The sequence below is a fragment of the Sparus aurata genome, chromosome 16, assembly GCF_900880675.1.
Source record: "Sparus aurata chromosome 16, fSpaAur1.1, whole genome shotgun sequence".
Classification (NCBI taxonomy): Eukaryota; Metazoa; Chordata; class Actinopteri; order Spariformes; family Sparidae; genus Sparus; species Sparus aurata.
The window spans coordinates 25,216,920-25,241,081 of NC_044202.1; the positions used below are offsets into that span (position 1 = coordinate 25,216,920).

At 40.4% G+C, this 24,162-nt stretch overlaps 1 protein-coding gene across 2 annotated transcripts in view; it reads right to left on the reverse strand.

Moving 5' to 3' along the window:
- Positions 1-24,162, reverse strand: part of alk (ALK receptor tyrosine kinase) — a 352,676-nt gene that overhangs the window by 116,775 nt on the left and 211,739 nt on the right. For both annotated transcript variants that reach the window (XM_030391467.1, XM_030391468.1), the window contains exon 4: positions 11,215-11,419. In XM_030391467.1, the coding sequence (XP_030247327.1) occupies positions 11,215-11,419 (205 nt within the window). The remainder of the gene's footprint in view (positions 1-11,214; positions 11,420-24,162) is intronic.

Consider the following 24,162-nt stretch of genomic DNA (forward strand, 5'->3'; position numbering starts at 1 on the left):
CACTACAAGAAAATGTGGACATAGCTAAAGGTGGCTACTGGTGTTCAGGCTGTTGCACAGAACATCTGTTCTCTGGCTGACAGCCAGAGCCAGCGTGTTTCACAGTTTGATGAAGGTGGGAATGAAAGTTTTCACTGCTGTGCTTCAATGAACATATATTTATCTCTTATCTTTGTATGTAAATTGTGTTGCGCATGTAATGAATAAATGTCAGTCCTCAACTAATGCAATTCATAAATGATCCATCTGTTTTAGTGCTAATCGTCTCGTGGCCTGCCCTCTTCCAGGTCACATGGTGGGGAGGAAGTGGTGTGGCTCAGGCACTGCTTGGCGATGCCTCCTCCTGCTCAGTCATCTCCTGGATCCACATGCTCTACATATATTATCATTTATATCAGATATTCTGTCAATGCAACTTGTAAAATGTTCATGCAACATCTATTACGTGTCTGTCCGTCCCGGGAGAGGGACCCCTCCTCTGTGGCTCTTCCTGAGGTTTCTTCTGAAAAGAACCCCCCCCCCCCTCCCTTAAAGGTTTTTTTTCCCCCTCAACATGGCAAGTTTTTCCTCACTCAAATCGAGGGACAGAGGATGTCATTCACTGGGCAGATTATAAAACCAATTGAGGCAATGTGATTATGATTTTGGGCTATATAGATAAAATTGATTTGATTTGATTTGATGACGATTCCGCATCTAAGTGATCAGCTGATTCAAATGAAAACTCCCTCCAATAGTCCTTCCAAGTAATGTGAGTAGTCATGTAGGATTCCAACATAGTGACCTTGTATTTTGCAAATATAAGTGTGATTATGTATGTCGCTGTTCATCCAGACAGGTTTTTTAGCTTATTAACTAAGAACACAGAGAGACACAAAAATCTTGCAAATAGTTGCCTGTTTCGGTATGCACACTAATGCACACGGGGCCACGCATAAAAACGATCTTGATACAAATGGGGTCATGATCGCTCCACATGTCTTCTCCCCTAAAACACAAATAAAACATGAATATTTTTTTTACTGGATTGTGCGAAAGATGTGATTGAGAAAGAAGAGCAGCTGCAGGCGATATTGTTATGTGCATGAATTTGTGCCGTCATGGGCAACAAAAGTGCAAAAAGGGAATTCTGGAGACACTAGCAGAACAACACATACAAAATAAAGTCCTATTAACATATGTATATGCTGTTTTCATCTGAGAAATATTCAACCACTTGTCTTCATAAAGCCTATCTTAGGACAGCTGCAGATTATTAAACATCTTTCTCTGACTGTCTGAAATGGCTCCAAGACTGAGCCGCACTGCCTCTCTGACCAGGTCAAACTCATTGAGCTACTTACAGAGCTCTCGTTTAAATGGGCCCTCATATAGTCATTTGGCCTCACAGACTTGGGTGCACCACAAGAAAATAAGAGGCATGTCAACAGTTTTGTGCTCAGAGCAGTCCAGTGTGGTTATCTGACCATCACTGCTACATTTGAATTTCCCCAACTGTAAAAGAGACCGGGTACAAGACTTAGGTTATATTAGTGTTAGTGTATTAGTGTGCTGTGTTTAAAGTTTGAAACAAATTCAACTATTTACATTATATAGCTGCCGATGTGTTTTCAACATTTTGCATTGGGATGAATAGCCAGTTTCATCTGATCTGCAGGGCGGCAATTTAGATGGCTGCAAGAAGATTTCCAGTGAAGTGCCATTTCATCTTGACACTTGAGACATGGCTGTCTGGTAAGATGCCTCAGAGCTACAGATAAACTAGTCAATCTTGCCTTTAAAATGCTGGATGTTTAGTCAGTATCTAAAGAATGTCAAAATGTTGAATTTACATGTTCTACTTCTACTTTACCGTTCTTCTGCAAAAGTTTCTGTCAAATGAATTGTCCATTTAACCTCTGTTTGTCAAAGCTGCCCAACAATGTGTGAATATTAACTAATTACTTCCACACTAACATTGTTTTCAGCCACACTAGTGGTGTTGCTCTGGTGGTGACACTAGCCCTTTTTAGATAGAAAAGGCGGCACATTTGCTCCAAGGTAAGGGCGGCAATGTGCCGGCCTGTCTTTCTAAAACGGAGGCGTAATATTCCTCCTTTTCCAAAAGCCGCCTCTGAGGTAGGCGTAAACATGTGATGTGACGTGAAGCTCGAAGTTGGGCTGTGAACAGTGACAACGAATTTGACTTCAAAATAAGAGCTTTACATTGCACCCCATTGGAGTTTAGAACTGGGTTCTTAGCGTTGGGCTTTTAATTTGAAAGTAACGACTGTTCTTAGCCTGCCGACACAACAACAAGCTAACACAACCAAACAGCTACAGAGACCCAGGAGACGCTAGCATCTCCTGGATCTCAGCGGCTGTCCAGTTGCTCATCTTAATGTCCGCGAATGAAATGATGGACTGACTGCTGTGATCAGTAGTTTCTTGGTTTTAAAACTCCCCGGCTGTGGGTCGCACAACAGTGCAGGTCATTGACACCTCCGCCCACCTCACGCAGAGGCCCGCACTTTGCCGGCTCGTTTTTAGATAGCAGGCGAGGCAGAAATAAGTGTACCCTCAGAGGCGGAAAATCGGCGGACAAAAATTTGCCGGCCTCTGTCTAAAACCGTGGACCCAATCGCCAAAAGGACGGGCAAATTGGTGGCTTGGTGCCCTGTCTAAAAACGGCTACTGTCAGTCAGTCTACCCACTGCTTTGGTCCAGACTGAAATATATCTGCAACTATTGGCTGGCTTGTTGAAGATGCTACAATGATGTTGACAGTTTTGTTTTTCATTGTGGATGGAGTGACACACAATGTTGGTACAGGCATTCGTGTTGATGACAAACCCAATAGATGTGATTGGAGATCCCCTGAATTTTCTTCCAGCACCAGCATGAGGTTAAAAAGTGTGCTTTAAAAGGGAAATGTTAGAAGAACTGTTGGATGAATTACCATTCAGTAACATGCTTTTGTGAATATTGGTGCAATCTAGCGTTTTTGTTAACTGCCAGCATCAGATCAAAAGTTTAAAAAAAATATATATTCAAAAAGTTTTGTTTACTTGCATGCAGTTTAGAATACACATCATTGTGTCACACAGCCAGGTGAGACTGCAGACTCATAGTTAACCTCTAATGCTGCTTTGCTTTTACTGTGAGAATTTGTGTTTAAAAGTTTGATTTTCTCCATTTGATTTATTGATCACAGGACACACAGTAAACTTCCCTGTGCCAAGAATAAAATTGGCTGTGTTCAGGACTACAGAATACCAGCCTTCTAGCAAAATATATATTTTTACTGCTACTCTCAAAGTTATAATAGTGTGGATATCTCAGAAAAAGACACACTGCACCATGACATAAAAAAAAAAAAAAAAAATGATTTGGAGCAGAAGACACATGAGACAGCACATGAGACAGAAGAGTGAGCAATTGGTAGTAAAGGCAGAGTCAGCAAAAGTTGTGAAATTGTGGGCTTAGGCATGTGTAGTTATATAATATTATTATATAAAATTATATATATACACACATTAGCTTGTAAGTATTTATCTACATCGGAAATTTTCACTGACTAGCACTCTCAGCTCTCCGTGACACATGGCTGCCTATCTATAGCTTGCATTGATTTTTATAGAGGGTAATAAATGTTGCTCGACTTAGCCAAATTCCAGGTCACTACATAAAGCTATAAAAAAACGAACAACTGTCCTGCTGGGGGATGGGAAAACACATAAAAAGGCACAAGAGGATCTCCAATTAAATCATTCTACATGTCAACTTGGCAATAAAAAACATGGCAGTTGCTCGTCAAAGTGCATCCTGGTCTTTCATGTTTTAATAAGACCGGCTAAGAGATGGGCAAACCCTGCACAACTACAGTGTGAAGAAACGTGGCACACAATCATTTTCATACAAAAAAACATCGCTGAGGCACATTCTAGATCTTTTTATGCTGGATGAAAAGTGTCCTCGGTCCGCTTTTGATTTAAAATCATTTGACCTTTGTGCTATAAAGTAATATTACATTTCTGCGTTTGCTTCCTGGGGACAAATAAAGGCTTTTTTTTATTTCAATTGAATATGATAAAATCCATGTGAAATGCAAAACAAAGCTTGCAGGCCATTTGCCAGTAGCTTTGTTCATACTAAATAGTAAATAAATACTTTACTGGCATTTTTAATTAATTCAATTTTTTCAACTGCCATTTTCTACCATGGTGAGTTAACACTGCATGCCCATAATATTCCAGAGAGACATGCTCCTTATGATACAAGTCGCCAGGGAGATGAAGGCAAACAGGAAGGAAAAACACTACCTCTATCTCAGCAGTTGCTTTGATGCAAAATGTGCATCACAGCAAAAGGCTTTTGTGAAATTGGAGCTAAGCTTTTAATGTCTGGGCTCGAAATTTCCTTGTGCTTTTGCCATAGGTGAAAATCAGTAATTCTGTCTCTTCTTAAAAACTAGGCCACTGTTGCTTTTCCCAAATTTCAACTTGCCCCACTCTTGTTTAAAACTTCAGCTGTCAGGAATGTACAATGCAACTTTGGGGAAAAATGAATCGAGATCCTTAGATGAGAAGGAAGTCCTATGAACACGGGGGAAGGGTGGGAATAAACACCATAGCACCTTATGTAACCTGTCTGTGGAGAAGAAGGGGAAAAAGATAAAGAGAGTGTGCATGAGAGGAAGAGGATTGTGGAGTGTGCAAGCCGAGGATGACAAGATATAACTCATCCGTGGATAGGCTGCTTTTTTTCTCCCCATGAGTGCCTATATGAGGCTCAAATGTTTCATTTCTAAAGCTTTTTATGAAGTCCCAACGGGAGCTGCCACCAAAACACTACAGAGGCGATGTAATAATATTTTGTTGAGATGGAGAGTAATGTGTGTGCATGTGTGTTGTGCCAGAGGAAAGCCCAATGAGATAAATAGGTAGAAAAAAGACAGCACAGTGGTGGTGATGTGGCTGTGTGTGAGAATATGCAGGATAATCAGATTTTGATGTAAAAATAATAACGTCTCATGTACTGAGATGAAAAGATTTGGCATTCTTTTAGTCTTCTATCTAAATGTCTCCCCTGTAGTTAGACTGATGCTTACTGGGTGTTTTTCAAAGGAGTCTCTAAAACAGGGCTGCTGAAAGAGCGGCCCGCAGACCAAAGTGATACCTGGTTTTGTTCTGGCCTGACAAATGTTTCCAGCAGCATAAATTATCATTCATTATTTTCTAAATATATCATTCACAGTAAATCACTGTCTGTTGAGAGGTAAAATGTCTCTTTGCTGCATGTTTCCTGATCATCAATTATTTTTGATAATCTGAATATAGTAGGCAGAGTGACACTTTGTGCAGAATTTGACACATAATTAAGGGTGCTTGGGATTTCAGTAGGCCTATCATTCTGCATCTTAACAGTGTGGCCCATTGCCCACAATTAAGTTTCAGCTTTGGCCCTCTAAGAGAAGAAGTTTGGGCACACCTGGACTACAATTACAGCATTTGATGTTATCGACAGGCAATGAAGCATGAGGACCCTGCTACAGAAGGGTCCATTTCGTGCTGAACATAGTGAATGGTCGGTTGAATGTTCCACACATATAAGAACATAACATAAAAAGTTGTACCTGACACCCATAGAAGCCTGGAGAGACTTATTGATTTTTTTGTTACTTTTCTTTTGTACTTGTGTGTATTCACTTTCCGGCTTCAATTTGCCTGAGAGCTTTTATCATGGACCGTTGACTAATGTGCAGAAAATGGCAAGCTTAGAGAAGGAGAATGTATTAGCCAATGAAGATATTGCTGCTGCCTTTTTTCTCTGGAAACGGGTACAAAAGGCAGAGCGAACAGTGATGTGGCACTGGTGGCCAATGCTATAACGAGTCTCATTTACATTTGAAACGGCAAAATAGCAAAGAAGGCTTCTGGGGAGCCAGAGGAAGACAGAGACGGAGGGTATGTCAAGAAATACAAATGTATCCCCTTGGATTCCTACTCAGCCACTGTGTCTGTGCAATCAGCCCCAGTGCCCACACACATTCTCCTCAGTTCTTTGCTTTGACTGAAACTTACATAATGTTTGTGGCTCTATTTATCACAGGTCACACCACAAAGTAATAATTAGTAATTAGTGCTCGTTTACAGAGAGTGATGTATAACAATAGTACACTTATGTTGGCTTCTTGCTGTAATATACTTTAAATGGCCATTATAGCCATTGTGGGTAATCTTCTTATGGTTGAATAAAGAGGACTACTAAAACTAAAACAAGAAGGGATTGAGATTTTTTTTTTTTTTACAGCATATTAACACAAGAGAAGAGTGTTATGTCCTTTTAATTAAAAAGTAAATGTCAGCCAGTGTTGCCTTTGAAAGAGATGAGTGTATACAGTACTGTGCAAACCAAAAGAGAAAGACCAACAAACCGGAATGACACTCAGAGCCTGATCCAATACTCATAACTCTAGGATAAGCATCAAATTGAACTTACTTATAAATATCAGCCACCTAAATATGCCTTAATTTTTTCATCAAGATCCATGCTGTATTCCCCGATTAAAGAAAAAAAAATGTCTATGTCTATGTATATATTACACACACAATTATATATATATATGAAAATATGAATATTCGATACTATGTTCAATACCACAGCAAAAAAATGAGACACCGTGGAATAAAAATCTGTGGAGTTACAATTGTACCGCATTGGCCATATGACCATAATGGCTCCCTCCCTGGCCTTAAGAAGTCATGTACAATACCACTGGCCAAAGAACTCAAACCGGAGTTCTTAGCTGCCGTCGTCTCTTGTAGCAACTGCAGCCTTCCCACTGGCAACACTCCCAGATTCAAAGCTATAAGGATCCAATCAGCCGTGGCTCTGTGGAGTCCACGGTCATAGAGCGGGAGGTCAGCTCTGGTGTGCACAAAGTGGAGGAGCAGAGGAGCTGCAAAGGCCTGCCGGGGATGAATGCATCGCTTTGCCAGTCAAAGGGGAGTTGTGTTGACCGATCTCTCTTCCTCATGTCTGGTGCTCATCATTGAAGGACCCAAAAAAACAGGGATGTAAGTAATGCTCTGTTGAGTGGATAAATGTCACTTATATACTCACTTCATAAAGACGTTTTACTGTGTGGTATCAGAAAAGAATAGAGGACAGAGAAACGTCAAAGTTGCTCTTGGATAATCGCATTAAATGTGTAAATTCTACTTAAATCAAATGTTTCTGAGGCATGATTACAGCAACATTTACTCATGGGCTAAGATAAAATCCAATAGCTTGAGAGGAAGAATATAACAATAATATATTATTTATCAAAGTGGTTCTCATCATTTTAAAAGCCTATTCATCCAACAAACTCAAAAAGAAACGCACTCTGCCCCCTCTGCCTGCTGCTAACATTACCAGATGCCACCTGAGTCTACTTTCTGCTGTTCTGTCACACTGTAGTTATTTTTATTAAAAAGGGGAAAATGCATTTTTTTGGATTTACAGGACTATTTCTAACTTAATAATGAAATGATTAAAACTCAGACTCATGGAAGCAGTACATTTTACAGTATGTTTGCCATCAACATGTTGCAGTCCACATGCTTATTATATCATAACAAATAGGTATTGGACATGCGACCAATAAAAGCTAAAAGCATCTTTATTTTTCATTCTAACCTACCTAATACACAGTTCATATTGATTCCTATATTTTAATTAAGTAGCTACATAATGCAGCAGTTGGCAATTATTCAACCTGCTAAGTGTGTGCAGCAAATACACAGATGCATTTGACACTTTGAAGCTGCTTTTTTATATTCCATTTATGGGACGGTAAATTAAATAATTAGGTTAGTGGCAAGAGTAATCCTTTTTACTTGCAGGGATTTCAGCTGGTTCAATTTGAAACAAAAATGCTGCTTGTGTGAAACAACCTTCATCATAACTATGGCAGCTACAATGAAATCTTCTAATTGTCCATGCACCATTCATACAGATTGTATCTACTGTTCGACTGTATTAATGCATTTTCAGCCATTCTACTGAATTTCTACTGCATGCTGTAACATTCAGTCAATCATGTTTAGTTCCTCTCGGAGCTTTAATAATGTCCCTGCGATTCTTTTCCCCATATTACAGCTTTACTTTAATGTGCAGGATTATGTAGGGGAGAATGCGCAGTGCAGCTAATATTATAACATATTTCACTTGCTATAATGTTCCAACTGTATGTCAAATTTGAGCATTAACACTTGCCTCCTTTGATGCCTCCTTCCCCCGCATTCCAGAAGCCATGGATCAGTTTTAAGATGATGCTGCTCTCATGCCGTGCTTTTAAATGACATCCAACACTTTCCACACTAACGCATGACTGCATTTTATCACACCCGATGGTTCGGTTACCTACACTCGTGCATTACTAAGAGCATTCACATTAATGCACCTTGCAATCGAGGTCATTCGGCACATACAGTGTTAATGTAAAGTAAATGAAAACGCACACATATAATATGTGCTTTATTATCCTGTGTGTGTGAATGTGTAACAGATGGGGTGTGAGGTAATATTATAGGATGACATAAAGTAGGGTGAGACAGATTCCTTTGATGGGATGTAGCAGTGTGATGCATTGCCCTGTGACTGCTTCCACCACCTCGCTCACAAAACAAGACGGCCCTGATAATTTACCACTGCCAGGTCCAGTCATGGTACACGACATCAGAGATATTAATGTACACATGTGCAGAGACACATACAATTCATGTGGAGATATACACAAGAGGACATCGCACCCTCCCTCTCTGTGGTCCTGCCCCTCTTTCAGTGCTGACAGAGACACTTGGGATGCTGACGTTCAACTGCGAGAGCTCGCACTGTGTGATGAGTCATGTCTTTACCTGCCCGCGTTCAGAGCTCCAAAATATGCCTCCCTCAGGTATAGTTACACACTGTGTGATGAAATCTGAGGCAGGGGCATGAAGGGAGGTGTAATGAAAAGCTAACCCTGAAATTCTACCTACATAGTAGTAAGAACACACTTCCATCAAAACATAGGAACGGGAACTTTAGTCAGTAACATTTGGACAAATGGTTTACTCAAGTCACTGGTTTAATGGACCGAACCTGAGCTCCATTCTGTCAATGTGACAACCTTCAAAAGTCTGACAACCTGTTAACAAATAAAGGTTTGGTTTAAAAAAGGAACAGAGCAGTGGCATCTGTTTTATATCATACATATTCACCAGCACTCAACTTGCAGGTTAAAACCTTGACCTGTTATATCCATATTAATATTATTCTTTTTCTCACAATAAAAGCTGTCCGGTCCTTTAACTGTTATTTCACCCTACAGTACACTGACATTTTTTTTTCTCAAGCCACCACAGAAAAGCAAGGATCAGTTTTGCACAAAGCACTTGCAGAGGATGAAGCACTTGCCATTTAGAACTGACTCTTAAAGATTTAGTTGTGCCTGGACAATTCCATCAGATGTGACGCAACATTCATGCAACGCAGGCAGCGGAGCAGCTTTCAGGGCTTTCAAAGCGAGTGCGCCCTCAGTGGCAGATGGCTGAACTTGAGGTTGGGCGCTTGTGTTAGATTTAATCAGTAGCTTTTTTTGATTGAGAATTTGGTAAAGAAAAAAAACAAAACAATGTAGTTCAAATTACAAGAGAAACAGCACCAACCCCAAATGTACTTTTTAATTCCCTTCATGACATCATTGTTACACTAAGTAGCATCAGCAGAGATAACATATAGTTAATTATGCAACATTGTGTGGGCAGCTTCCAAATAGTTATTTCTACTCCAGTGGGAGCGTACTTTTTAATTTTTTTGTTACATGTGAACATGGCTGCTGTCTCTGTTCCAACCTATGAGTCATTCTAATACGAAGGTAAAATGAAAATCAATGACATGACAGCTGAGAAGTTTTGATCTGCCCTCAAGTATGGAGGACCTTGTTAAATGATCATTACGCCAAAGGCTGTTTCATTTCCCTCTTGGCTAACCCTGCGCTAAATGTCCTGACTATTGAATTGGGCAAACATGTCAAAACAGAGGATTAAAATTCAAAGGCAAGGGCCCGGGCTGGCAATTAGTAAGCTGACTGACTCTTTCAATGTCGGCGGGTGGCTCTTCTCGCTTTTGTTTTTGCCCCCTCTTTTTATGATGCGAGCATCCTCCCCGTCGGAATAGAAATGTGTGGCGTTTGGCTGAGCGAGTCTCCACGGCTGAGATGGTGTGGGTGGATGCAGCCGCTGACTACAAATGAGAGCACACAAACGCACAGTCTAATCTGTCACACATGTAATGAGCGCATCCCCGCAATGCTCCCTTACACCGCCGTGAATGTTCACATAAACACACACAGACACGCGCACGCACGCACCCACACACACGCAAACATCAGTGGACATTCACTCCCACACACAAACAGCAATGGATAGAGGGGAGATGTGGAAAGAATGGCATTCATTTGATTCCAATGCCCTTAAGACATTACACACAGAAGCAGCATGAAACATGTCCACAGCAGCGTGCTGAGATTTGCTCTTTGTATTCTGACTTCCTACGACACACACAAAAAAAATGCTGAAAACACATTTAGAAAATACATTTTTGAACTAAGAATCACCCTGGCCTCTGTCACTCTGTTGCCCTCAGTTTGAGACGGATCTCTGCACAGCGTCCGATGAAAAGAAACAATGAGAGGAGCACAGACCTGGTGTTAATTAACGATTAATCACAAAGGAAGGTTATATGCATGCAATAATTGCTCATCTGTGCCTAGCTGCTGCAAAAGCAAATTACATGTATTTTAAACAGCCAACCTTCCCTTCTAACCCTGCCAGCTCTCGCTCCTTCTTACACCATCTCCATATAAAAAGGCTTCAATGAGGGTACCATCCTTTGATTTAGCTGAATGTTGTATTTTATTTTTTTTTATCTCGTCCTTTAATGGAACACATGTCCACAGGTCTGGGAACGGAGTATTCATAATAAATCTCTTGGCTGATATACAAGTGCTCACATGATGCCAACACAGTGAACCTGAGCATGATGCTTCGAAATCCCATAAAGAAAGCAGATAGAACTTGTTAAGGGCGGTTTTGACCATCAGGTGTGGGTGGACCTGAACGCCTACTTCATGCTGATTCTCTTTACTCAAACCAATTTTTTTTTCTGTGTTCTACTGCCCCGTATGTGTATAAAACAGGTGCTTACCCTGTGATTCGTGGCAGTGTGTCAGTGGAGAAGAGGGCAAGTGGAGGTTTGTCCCGCTCTACGAGCCTTATGGTGTATTGCCCACTTTGCTTGGGGTGGAGGAACACAGCCATGTCCAGGCTACAGGGCCCCTGGGCCCCCCAGAGCCAAGGACTGAGCACCCAGGGGCCACCAAAGGCTGAACGGTTCACCCAGAGGAACTGACCTGAGGGAGGGAGAAAAACAAAGAACTGTAGAGCAAAGTATGTAGCAGTAAAACAAAAAACACACAGAATAAGGACACAGTATCTCAGACTTATTGATATTGCTACACATCAGGAGGTGCAAGAATGCACTAAAATGATCAGGAATTCTAATCTCATGAACATGAGGTGCTGATCCAGTATGGACAGAGTCCAGAGGAGTAATGGGCTATGATTTCAACTAGTTTTGAGGCAACAGCGGAGAGAAGCACTTGATGAAAATGCATGAAATAAAGCTGCTTTGAAAAGAGCAGTCAATGACATCCCTTGCACAGAAAAGTGGGGGGTAGTGGGTGAAAAATCAAAGCAAGTTTTTTTCCTCCCAGTTTTGATATGAGGTCCCATTTCACTCTCCAACCTACTGAGCTCATTGAAGCAGGGAGTTCATCAGAAGCGGAAAAGTTGTGTGCCTGTGTGTGTGTATGCGTGTGCGGAACGGAAGCACAAAGAACCTCAACATGAAAGGAGGAAAATCCATTTTTAATAAGCTCACTTAAGGAAAGTAGTGTTGATGAGAGGAAGCAAAAAAAAAATAATAAAAAAAAAAAATCGTGCAGCACAAGTGATTTTTTTTTAATCATTCTCAGGAAGCAGTGAAGGTGAGTTTGCCATGTCGTCGCTGTTTATTTACTGTTGCAGGTGTCGTGAGCTCTCTGTTGCTGACACAGTCATAAAAATAAATCTAGACATTTTTTGCAGCGCAGGGTTGACTTGTTTATTTTCTTTCCTTTTTTAATTTGTTTCCATTTCCAGGCTCCACTCTTGCCTCTGGATAATGGTAAAACCGGCCTCCCAAGGGTCAGATTGTATCAAAGTGTACTTTTCTAACTGGGACGCACGTGTCTCCTTGTGTATGTCAAGCGTTGCACTCAAACAACCTTTTGCCATTAGATGTGCATGCAATTTGTATGTTGGTCTCCGTCAGACAGAGAAAGGATAGGGAAAAAGGGCTGTACAAATTCCTGATGTTGGCATGGAGCCAATATAACAAGTTAAATCTGGGTTTCTGATTCAGTCTGAAATACGCCTGATCAGTGTCAATATATATGTATTGTGTGTACTGTGTATCCTATTATATAACTGACTGTGGATGCAGCAGCAAGTTTGGATTCTGGAAATATTCTACATTACCTGAAAGCCTGTGGAAAATGGTTATGAATAGTAATAATGCTCATTAAGTGTCTCACTAAGCATTTGCAAAAATATTTTTTTATGTCTAGTTAAAAACCCCAGCTCATTCAGCCGCTATTTGTCCCTTGTTTACATTCTTTTCCCATTTCAACAACATCCAAAAGTTACAAAACCTTAAATATCGTCTAATAATATGCTAGTAAAGGGTATATACAGCAATTCTTAAGTTGAATTTAATACCTTTTAATACCTTTTTTAATACCTTCGTAATATTTTTTAATATCATGACTTCGAGCTGTAACTGTAGTGGCAACCTTTCGAACTTCAGTGTTGGGGTAACTAATTATAAAGTAACAGATCACTGTCATTTTGTTACTTAACACTCCTGAGTGAATAAGTGTAGTAATGCTTACAATTCAAATCAAGTACCCATTATTACTGGATACTTTGTTTTTTGCCTTAATAAATACACTGACCTATAAACAATTATTTGTTATCTAATCCTAACCCAAGACAAAAAAATGTTTCATTGTTATGTGTAGGAAGAGCACACACCACACCACTTCTCCGGGGCCGGTCCGGGGGGGCAACTTTGGAAAAATAACCCTTTAAATAGTGACTACTGGTGAGATTTTTTTGGGAAAAAAATCCTTTTCAGAATATCAGAATCAGAATGAGAAAGAAATGAGACAAAATAGTGTAGAAGTTGACATTGCTGCTTGAAAATATGTTAACCTCTTGAGTATCAGAGAACTTTTTTACCGTTATTTTCTTTATTATTATATATATTTTATGGAAACAGAATCTGTTTCAGAAGTCAGTGGGCCACATGACATGGAAGCTATTGAGAACAAAATAAAATTCAGTGACAATAGGTGTGTTTCATTCGTCCAGTTCACTAATACAATTTGCTTCCAGCGATTCAGCGAGGCTCTGGAGGTGAACTAACCGTCCTCCTGCTGCTAACACTGGTCGAACTTCAGTAAAGTCGTGGCTGGACCTGAGTGAATATCCGCCGAATAGCCAACCTGAAACTAACTTCACCCCGGTTCGATGAGTCGCCTGTTGCAGCCTTTGAATAGTATGACGAGGATTTCAGTCACTCAACCTAAACGGTGGCTTGTAGAAATTATACAAATAGCAGTAATGACAATAATAATCGATTTCCATATAACTTAGGGTGTAGTGCTTTCACTGTGTGCAACTTAAATTCGCCATCCGCCCGTGATATTAAACCGACAAAAATCATGCGGAAGCGCTGGAAATCCAGCAGCAGAATGCATATAGGGGAAACGCTGACACATCAGATAACCTTCCACAACGATTGCAGGCTCTTTGGTGGAGCTCTGCTTTGAATGAAGTTCCATTGTGACAAATGAATCGACGACTTGCAGAGTGACATGAACACATGAATCAGAGGCACAAACGATGTTGATAGCGGTGGCCGGTCATTACGTTTACCAATACCTGAACCGTGCCTTGCGCACTCCCATCCAGGTGATATTCATTGTCTTTTTACAGATGTGGCAATAAGCCTCTCGGCTGTCACCAACTACTGGCCTAAGCCAGTCTTTGAATCTAGAGTCCTCTAACCAGAGGTCCGAAAAATTACATTTCCCCATGACTTCGTCAACAGTAGTGAACTTTTGCAAACTTTTGGCATCATCGGTACCTCTCAGGTCCTACTTGCACATATAATTTATATAAATAAATTCACGCAGTTTTTAGGAGATAGGCCTGCACTTAACACAAATGGAAAAAACACTCATAGTTGGATAGTGGTTCGAAAATGTAATACCTCGTCAGATGACGTTTATTACTTTTTAATACTTTTTAATGGCCTTAATTTTTGCTAATTTCATTTACTACCTTTGAATACCTTTTACAACCCTGCGGACACCCTGTAGTAAATATATTGCATTAAACATATTGCTTAACTTTATCTTTGGTTAGCAACTTACATTATGAATCATGTTTAGGATGTCAGGGAGATGTACTGTCTGGAGAGGGCTGAAGTGAAGGTAGGGAGGGTATAACTTTAGCTTCAAGACTTCAAGTTACTGAACTGGCTTGGGGGGAAGTAGTACTTGATGTGCAGGAGCTTTTGTGGATGACTCCACCACAAATGGGTTGAAAACAGCTGGAAAATAAAATAACGTATCATGATGGAAAGAGCAGATAGAGAGATAAAATATCAGCAATATATACTGTAGTTAGCTAGCTGATTGCTAAAGGCTATATCGAGCTGGGTTGGCTCAGACTAAAACAGGCAGACTGAGTGGTTGGCTGGACAAAATGATGTGAATGCTTTATGATTTGTTCTGGGAATTAACGTTGTAATTTTCATGATGAACTGTGCCATGACAAATTCAAACCATTAGGAAAGTTACAAAAACTTAAATAACACCATTTCAAATTTGATTAAAACTTATTTGTAATACTTTTTAGATGCTTATTACAATTTACACAATACCCAAACCCTATGTCCTAACTAACATAATAATAAGGCGTCTGTGGATTTGGTTTGAACCGTCTTGCAGGTCTAAAAAGTTTAAACAGTTGCGAGAATAGAAATGAGGAATTTTGGCAATTTGAAATGAAGTCAACAGAGGATGATTGATTGTAGGCCACTGCAGGAGGACTTTAAGCCTTTTCTCGTCCATTATCTATACTCGCACCTTTTTCAGAAACTTTTACTCCTTCCTTTAATCCTTCCCTGATATACAGCGCTCTCCCTTTTTCCCCTGAGGTGGCTGAAAAACTAGTGAATTTGGAGGCCTTGGAACTTGAGTGCTCCAGTTAAGCCTCATTTGCTCTCCCTCCCTTCACATTTGCATGCTCCTTACACAGAGGGTCCAGACATTTTGGCAAGAACAGTCCGAGTGCTTACAACAAGTTTGGAGGCAATGTGGGCTGCCCACATTTTCCACACACCCAGCAGTGTTTTGATATAAAGGGTTTAGGACGCTGCCTAAAAGGCCTTTGGGCCTGAAGGCTGAAACCTATTAAGGCTTGTTTCCCAGTCCAAATAAGATGTAGAAATACCTGCGAGGGAGCAATTATCGACAGGGCACAAATTATAATGGCAAACCACAAAGAAGACTGTAATTCCATTAGTAGATTTCTGCCTCAGCTTCACCTGTGAATACTGCTGCCTAACAGAGCTTGATGCCCTCATTTACTGCATCACAAGGCCTGGTTTGACTGACTGCCAATCTGCATAGTGCAACTTGATCACTGATGGGGGTTATGGTAGGAAAGACATAGATGATCACTCACCGGCTTATAGTGAAATTAGCTGTGTAAAAAAAAAATGTTTTTGTGAGTCAGCATGAGTTTCTTTATTGCCAGCACCATGTTTCTTTGACTTCATGAAAAAATGTATTTATGAACCGTGCTGGAGTCAGGGACCTGTTCGGTGGGTGATCAGCATACCAAGTCCAGGACTGTCACAACAGAATTCTGGGTAAGCATCCAGTCTGTGGCAAGGTTTGGGCAGGAAAATATTTTTCAGTTTGTGCAACAGACACAAAATGTAATCTCAAGTCAAGCCAATGTTCATGAAATGTACATGATTTCGTCAATCTCGTTCACAAACTCTCATGTTACTGGGTTGCTCTTTTAGATTAGTGTCATTGACTACTGCCTTTAAAGAGGACATGTGGGGATGAGGATCCATCCAGTAATTCTTTCTGACACCTGAGATTTTAACTCTGAAAAGTCAATTGTTCCTCAAAGATATAAAATGTAACAAGTACCTCTGTAAGGAATCCTTCATTTTATTCAAGTTACAGTGTGTTTAATTTGGTCGCCTGTTGGTATAACCTCTAGGTGAGAGTCAGATAGACAGTCAGCGCCAACTAAAAGTAACATGAGTAAAACTTTCTTTAATGACCTTATCTGTGAACTTTTCTGCCGAAGTTGTGTCAGATAGATCTTCTGCATTAAGTATTTAACTATAAAGATGATCCCACGCTACTTCACGATGTCAACAGACTTATGTCTTTTGTTTTTGTTGTTTTGACTGAGAGAAACCTAGCAGAAGAAATGACACACTGTGTGTTAAATGACTGTTCTTAATAGAAGAGATAGAGTAAAAAAGATTACTCTGTTGATGGAAAGAGCTGTCAACCGCTAATCTGGAAGTTTTTCCTTCCACTTGTAATCCACACCAGCACTTTAACTCCAGTTGGCCTGTATGCCTGTAGTAAATGGACTTTGTTGGATGTGGCTTCTCATTTTCTTGTTAATTTTACACTCACTACAATCAACAGTGTTTATAAATTATCACTTGATTATCACCCCTCAAAGGAAATGGGGAAGCCCAAAAGGCAGATGCACAAATATTTCAATTCAAAGTGATAGCTGTATTCTGTATCACTGAATCGAGCTGGTAAACTCTTTTCTCGCTCTCTGTGCGGTTACAGATTGAATCAGTGGAGGCTCTTGTCGACATGGCATCCCAAATCAGGCCAACTGTTGGTGAGAGCAGAATTCCCTCAGATAATAAAACTGCAGCTAAAAGCCTGAGAGAAGGAGGAAAACAAACCATTCAAATTGTATTCTCCGCCAAATCCTCTTATAGCATAATGCATTTACCCAGGGCCAGCACAAGCTTTTCAGGGTCCCAACAGTTACACAGTGCCTCACATTTTAATTTACAACCCATTCACTGGTGCAACATAGTGACAGCTTCCACTGTAGAGAGCTGGCGTGTGTGTATGTCATGCTGATAAACAACCTTCTTATAATAGTGTATTCTTGTTGGTTTCTTAAATGACTTTCTGCCACAGTGACTAAACCTGCAATAAGGTTTTTATTTTTGGCCATTTGGGGGCAGGGTAAACTTTTCATCACCCGTTAAATTGAAACTTGTTAGCAAACAGTTTCTTATTTACACATCCAGCAGTTACAGAGAAACATTAACTTTCATTTGGAGCCTCTATTCACCAGCTTGTTGCCTACTGTGCCTGTCTGCTGTTTGGTGCCAAGCAGGTTGTGCACAGTGGACTTTAGAACTGGAAAGCAGCTGCCTGCTGCACCTGGAAGCAATGCTGAGCTGTGAAAGTGGACCGAACAGTAGGGTTGCAGCTGGACAGCTAAACAATGTGCTGAAACTTACTATAAAGTTCCGTAAAGCCAAGTAGGGCTGCAGATTCATTGTCTGCTGTCTTTGCATTGTTATGTGATGCATTCTTATTACTAGAATGACACTCAGTAGAGTACATACTGTACCTCTACGAAGGCCAAACAGTCGCCTTTAATTCATTTGAGCCTAATAAAATATGAAATAAACCATATTTAAATTGAATAGATCTGGATTTTGATTTGGATCTGCATCAAATTATACTCACTCATGGATACCAGACACCTAAAAGCTGCCTGATTTTTTCATCAAGATCCTTGCTGACAATCCAACCAACCAAAAAAAACAAATCGACATCGGTGAAAACATAACCTGCTTGGCGGATTTAATGCAAACTATTCTACTATCTACTATTACAGATGCTATATATGTGCTGTTTTATGGTGCAAAAGAAGAATTTGAAAAACAACTATAATGGCTATCTGACAGTTTTTAAACTATTTTGGATAATATCACATACTGTTAAGTCAGCATATTCAAGGATAGCAAGTGCTAAATAGAGACTATTCATACTGTTGTACATACAACTGAACCATTCTTATTCCTATTGTATATTCCTATACAGTCCTTTGTGCACAAAAAACGTGTTGGAGCTTGTATAATAATGTATTTTAACGGCAAATCTAATAATCATAGAAAAAACAACTGACAGCATATGAAACAATAACAATAACAAGACATGTCAAAGAATATTCCATTTGACAAACCATTCTGCCCTTAGTTATTTTCAAAGCCACTGGCTATGCAGTTGCGAGAGCCTATCACATACTAATGGTGCAGACAGTTTCCCCATAGAGGACGGATGCAAAATCAATACCTGATATATTTCTTGACATGGGAGTGCTTCAGTTAATGGCTTTGGAATTTAGGCAAAACATCTAGAATTGCTTGGATGTTGGTCCTCAGGATGTCAACTACCTCATACAGTAGTGTTTCAAATCCTGCTGTGAGATTGCCCCATCTTTCATCTCTTATCAATAGGGGACACTCAGCGTGTACACAACTATGCACAGGTAAACCCACTGCTGCACTGTGGCTGTAGCGTCACTGTGATTTAATGTCAAGTCAAATGTGATGCGTGTTAAGATAGTAACTACAGGGGAAAGCGTTTCTGTTTTTGTGCCACCCTCTCACTGCAACACTGATCATCAGATAAGAAATTTAATTACGGACACATTTTATTTTTGTATTCTGCTTTGATTTGAATACTTCAGTGTGAGAATTTATTTCGATGCAGGTAGAGAGAGCGGGTGTAGGGATCAAGCTCTCCACATCCTCTGTAAATGGTGTGCAGATTGAGTAATTGAGTGTTGTTTGATGGAGAATTGCATTGTGGCCCCATTATCCAATTTGACATGACCGAACTTTTGATGTGAAGACACATGATTAGCCTTTATGTATACCCTTTTTAAGTTGTTTTTTTTTCACATTAACTCCATGAAAACAAAAGAACACAAAGGACCAGAAAAGCAATGTGAGTGCATTTCTAATGTGCCTATTTGAAGCTGTATTTCAGACACATTTAGGTGTATACTACTGCTTAACTAAAGATAGTAAAACAAAGAGTGCTCCTTGCCATAGCTTTGCTCTTCGGTCTGAAGTTTATAGGTTGATTGTAGGGACTCAGACTCGGGAGTAGGCGTACCATGATGGCACTATTACACCACCCCAACCTACAAAATCCATTCATTATGACAAAATGTCAGCAAAACAAATATCTATTATTGATTATTACAAAATAACCTTTCATAAAGTCAGTGCTTGAAGGAGACTGACCTTTTGCCCACAGGAACATGTTTTTTCCAGTCAAATATGTGCCTTTGACATCTTTGACAAGTCTATCCATTATAGAAAAAAAATTAAGTTAGCTGTTATTGTAGCATGCACAGTAGTTATTCTGTACTGTTATGTAATCTGCAACAAATGATCAGTGATTGAGGCTTCTGAGATTTAACGTTGGTTAAAAGTTCCTCAAAAAGCCCGCACTGTAGCAGAGAGAATGCAAGAGCAAATGCAACAGATAAATAATAAAGTGGTGTCAAATGCTGCTGTCAGGTGTGATATGTTGATTAGAAACCCCAGAATAACACTTAATGTGAATGGTGAACTACTATTGTACAAGCTAGATACTGAGTGTTTTAGAAAAACACTGCTGAACTAACAATGTCTCTCTGAGATATTTCTGTTTTAGAATATTAATCGACTCCCTCCATGAAGGATACAGAGCTCTGATGCAGTTAAATGGTACTTAAATAGATAACAATTTCCTTACCCCAGACCACCCAAATTTGTTTCATTTGTTGGAAAATTTGTTTGATGCTGCGAGCACTTTCAACCAGTCGGTAGGCAATTCATTAATCACTTCGCTTGAAGTGTACTGAAAACAGCAGATCAATAGAACTGTTGGGCTGTGGTTAATATCCTTAAATGCAATGTTGAGCTTTTAGGACTTAGTTTTACAATCCTGTAATCGACAATCATTCCTTAGAGTGGGGGCAGGGGTAATTGCTTCACTGGCGTCATCAGGTGTGTACACTCCTTCCTTGGTGTTTTCTTGACAGGCTAACGACACCTTTAGAATGCTCGATGGTAACAATTGGCATCCCAGGTGTACCACCCTCCACTGTTACACCTCCTGTTGGCTTTTATCATCTTGACACCCAAGTCCTGTTCTATTCTTCAGCCACACCCAGAGGAAATGAAAATTGGAAAAGAGATCTCAGTAGTGTTTCATTCATTTCTCCTAGACAACTATGAGATCTATGTGAGACCAAAGGGAGGCTGTGGCTGATTTCTCCTGTTTCTCAATTGTTTCTCCTGAGAAACAGGTACAGAAAATCTCAACTTTCGCTCCCTGTAAGTTTCAAAGGAGATCTCATCAAGCTCTCAATGCAGTTTCAGAATGTCTCCCCAGTGCTGGAGAGGAGCAAGGTTTAAGGGGTAAAGTCGCAAGTCTCACCTGTTGCTCCTAAGGAATTTTAGGAGAACCAAATGAGAAATGTTTGAGACCAAAAAAGACTACAACGAGACTGAAACGAGAACTCTCATTGAGCTCTTTTACGGCTCCATAGCCATAAAGGAGCAAGCTTTGAGCAGTAAAATTTTCCTCTGGGCATCCAGTTAGTGATGTCCCGATATGGTTTTTTCCCTTTCCGATCCGATCCCGATACCAGAATTCCATGTCAGCCGATACCGATAACATTTCCGATAACAGAGTGCTTAAAAAAGCAATTAAATATTATAATTTTAACAGCTGTATACTACCTTACATGATATGATTGCTGTCATCAGGTTAAACCCTTTAAAAAAACATTAACTAATAAGAAGAGCATACACAGAATGAATCCCACAGAAGCGTTTCTTTTATTTTACTCCAACTAAAAACTTCTAAATAAATAATCATTTTAAGTTTTAAGCGGTTGTATCACTTACAACAGTAGGAACTGGGTTGTTGTCTTTGCTTGTGGGCTCTCGATGGGATATTTCCGCTGTGCAATAAGTGAGGCTTCAATACTCTGTTGCTGCGGTGCTTGTTTTTTCTTGTTCTCTACGAAAGCAGCATACTCTTTAGCATGCTTCTTCTCCAAGTGGCTAATTAAGTTGCTTGTGTTAAAATTGGCGACCTTTGTACCACCCCTCGGAATATCCTTCGCACAGACCTTGCACTTTGCTGTTTTGCTGGTGGGTGAATCCAACGTAAAAAACTCCCAAACTGCTGACATTTTGTATCCTCTGTCCTCAAACGCGCTCTACTCTGCTGCAGCACATGCTGTAGTTGTTGTTTTGTTTCCGGGTGCACGTCCACAGCGCGCATCACGTGATCACATGGCGCGCCGGGAGGAAATGCCTGGTGGAATCCGGTAGGGATCGGATCGGTGCTTAGACTGGAGGGTTCGCCGATACAAATTTGCCCAGATAAGGGCATATCGGCGTCAGATCCGATAAGAATATCGGATCGGGACACCCCTACATCCAGTTGCTTCTCTGCTCAGCAGCCTCTACCAGTGACTTGATAGCCCGTTGGAGAGCCTGTCCTCGAACACAAAACCTCTGCAGCCAACCCTCACAGGGAGCACATGCTTACTCCAGCCTTTTTGTTTTGCTTCAGTTGCTAGATCAGAGGACTTCAGCTTTTTGTGGTCATATGCTTCGCTGACTGCATCCACCATGGAAAGGTGAGCTTCTGGATCAGCTTTCATCTTCTAAACCTGGGCTGTATCCAGCAGGCTTGATTCATTTCTTGCAGTTGACCTCGTACAAAGGCCACGGTATTCAGGAAGCCAGTGGTTGAGGGAGAGAGGGCATTACTTTTAGGCCTTTTGTCCAGCACTAGTGTCAACTGCTGAAGGGCTTGGTTGTGCGACCACTTGCATTGTCCTTTGGTTAGGCTGATCTTGCAGCTGATGATGGGCAAAAATAAGGAATATTTGATTGATTGATTGTTGATTTCCCTACTTACCCTTTAAAAATATTTTTATACATATGTCCTGCTGTGCTGCCAAAGTGATTTGCACTTGTGATATGAAGAAATTGTGAAGTCACGTGTGGCTGAAAGTGTGTCTATTCAATATATGTGGTGATATCTCATTTTAAACTTTATTTGAATTAAATTCATTGAAAGTGTTTGTGTATAAGTGTTTTTATATGCAGATGGCTCTGACAAAGTAACCATAAACTGTGTGGAGGAAGTGGCACAGACTGTTCGTCAATAACACAAATACACCTAAGTCTAGGTTAGTTAACTAGGTTGGTATATAATGATAACCTACTGTTGACTTTTGCTTTCACAAAACTGACTGAAAGTCCTGTGTTTTCCTGTGTGTCCCCTCCGATGTCTTCTTTTGCTGCCATAATAATTACTTTGGCCACTAGAGGTTACCTAACAAAAAAATTTAACATGGGTCATAGTAAACTGCTTTCACATTTGACCAGTGGCGTTTTCTTGCAGAGGCCAAGGGAAGCCAGGCTTCCTCACTTTTTTCAGAATATAACCGTCGTTTAATAAAAACACTTTCAAACAGTTTACGTAATCCTTCTGTGTTGTGTCTGTCGTCTCCTCCTTGTCTCTTTTCATTAATTATTGAGCGTTTTATGATGTGTAAAACAGCGCCCCTCTAAATGTTATGTGGTGAATTAGCGTTGAAAACATGGTACTGCACTCTGTTCTCTGTGAGGAGGCCAAGCTGAGTTGGCCTCCCTTAGTGAAAAAAAAAAGAATGACTGACCAATCAGGTGAGGCTTTTGTCACGACACTGCTCCACTGTGATTGGTCAGGACAGTGTTAAGGGAAGCCGCAAACTCGTTGGCATCACGCCAATCAAATCACAGTACGGTAACGTCATTGAATGAAATGACAGAAGTTGTTGTTTTGTGTCGATACTTGGTAAGCTAGCAAAAATATTAAACGCAATTATGGAGTGTGGAGATTTGGAGTATTTAGTAAAAAATAATTTTACTAAACTGCCTCTACAGCAGCAACTCTGAATTAAATCTGACGGCAGGCCAACACCAAAACTAGAGCTCAGTACTGGGATGAAGAAAAGTTTTCGGACTTTCAATGAGGAGAATTACGTCCGCACCAAGTGGCTAACTGTTGGCGCCAAACTTGGATTAACGAGGCTCTGGATTTGGCAAAAAGTCTGAGCACAAAGAAGCACAATGAGCAGGTGAAGAAAAACCAGGATATTTTAATGAGACTCATCGTTGCAGCCCTGCACCTTGCGTACCAATAGCAAGCGTTCAGGGGGCACAATGAGGCCACTGGCAGCGCAAACAGGGGCAATTTTGTGGAGTAACGTAAAACGTAAAACTTAACGGCTTCTGATTGAGTGTGTGAATGAATTCGCATTTTTCCAATATCAAATGTGTGCTGTGCATTAAGTAGCTGGTTGTGCTTTTGGGAGGGTGGTTGCATACATTAATGAGATGTTTGTGAGGACTGTGTGTGTGTGTGTGTGTGTGTGCGTGTATGAGTGATTGACTGACTGAGGGACAGAGAGAGAGAGAGAGAGCGGGTCGGTACTCAAAGTGTCGGTCAGATAACAAGCGTGTGTAAGTCCTGGTAAAATGATGCTGGGCACTCTAACATCTGACTACATGAAATAGCAACATATAAATTGCAACATACGATTGTTTGCCCCCACCCCCGTAAAACATACACAGCTTAGAGGTTGTGTCTCACTTGGCTTCCTCAGAAGTTTTTATCACACCACGCCACGGCATTTGACCTATATGGTTGATATTCTGTGAAGGATTGGCCGGTCCAATCCTTACTGGATGAAAACTACAAAGTGCAAAAAAAGACAAAAAAGTTGAAACCAAATGCCAACGCAAACAAAACTTACACAAAACAACACACTTATATCTACCCCAAGCAAAGGAGGAAGATTATTCTGAAGTTAGTCATGTAAAATCTGTGTAAGTGGTGGA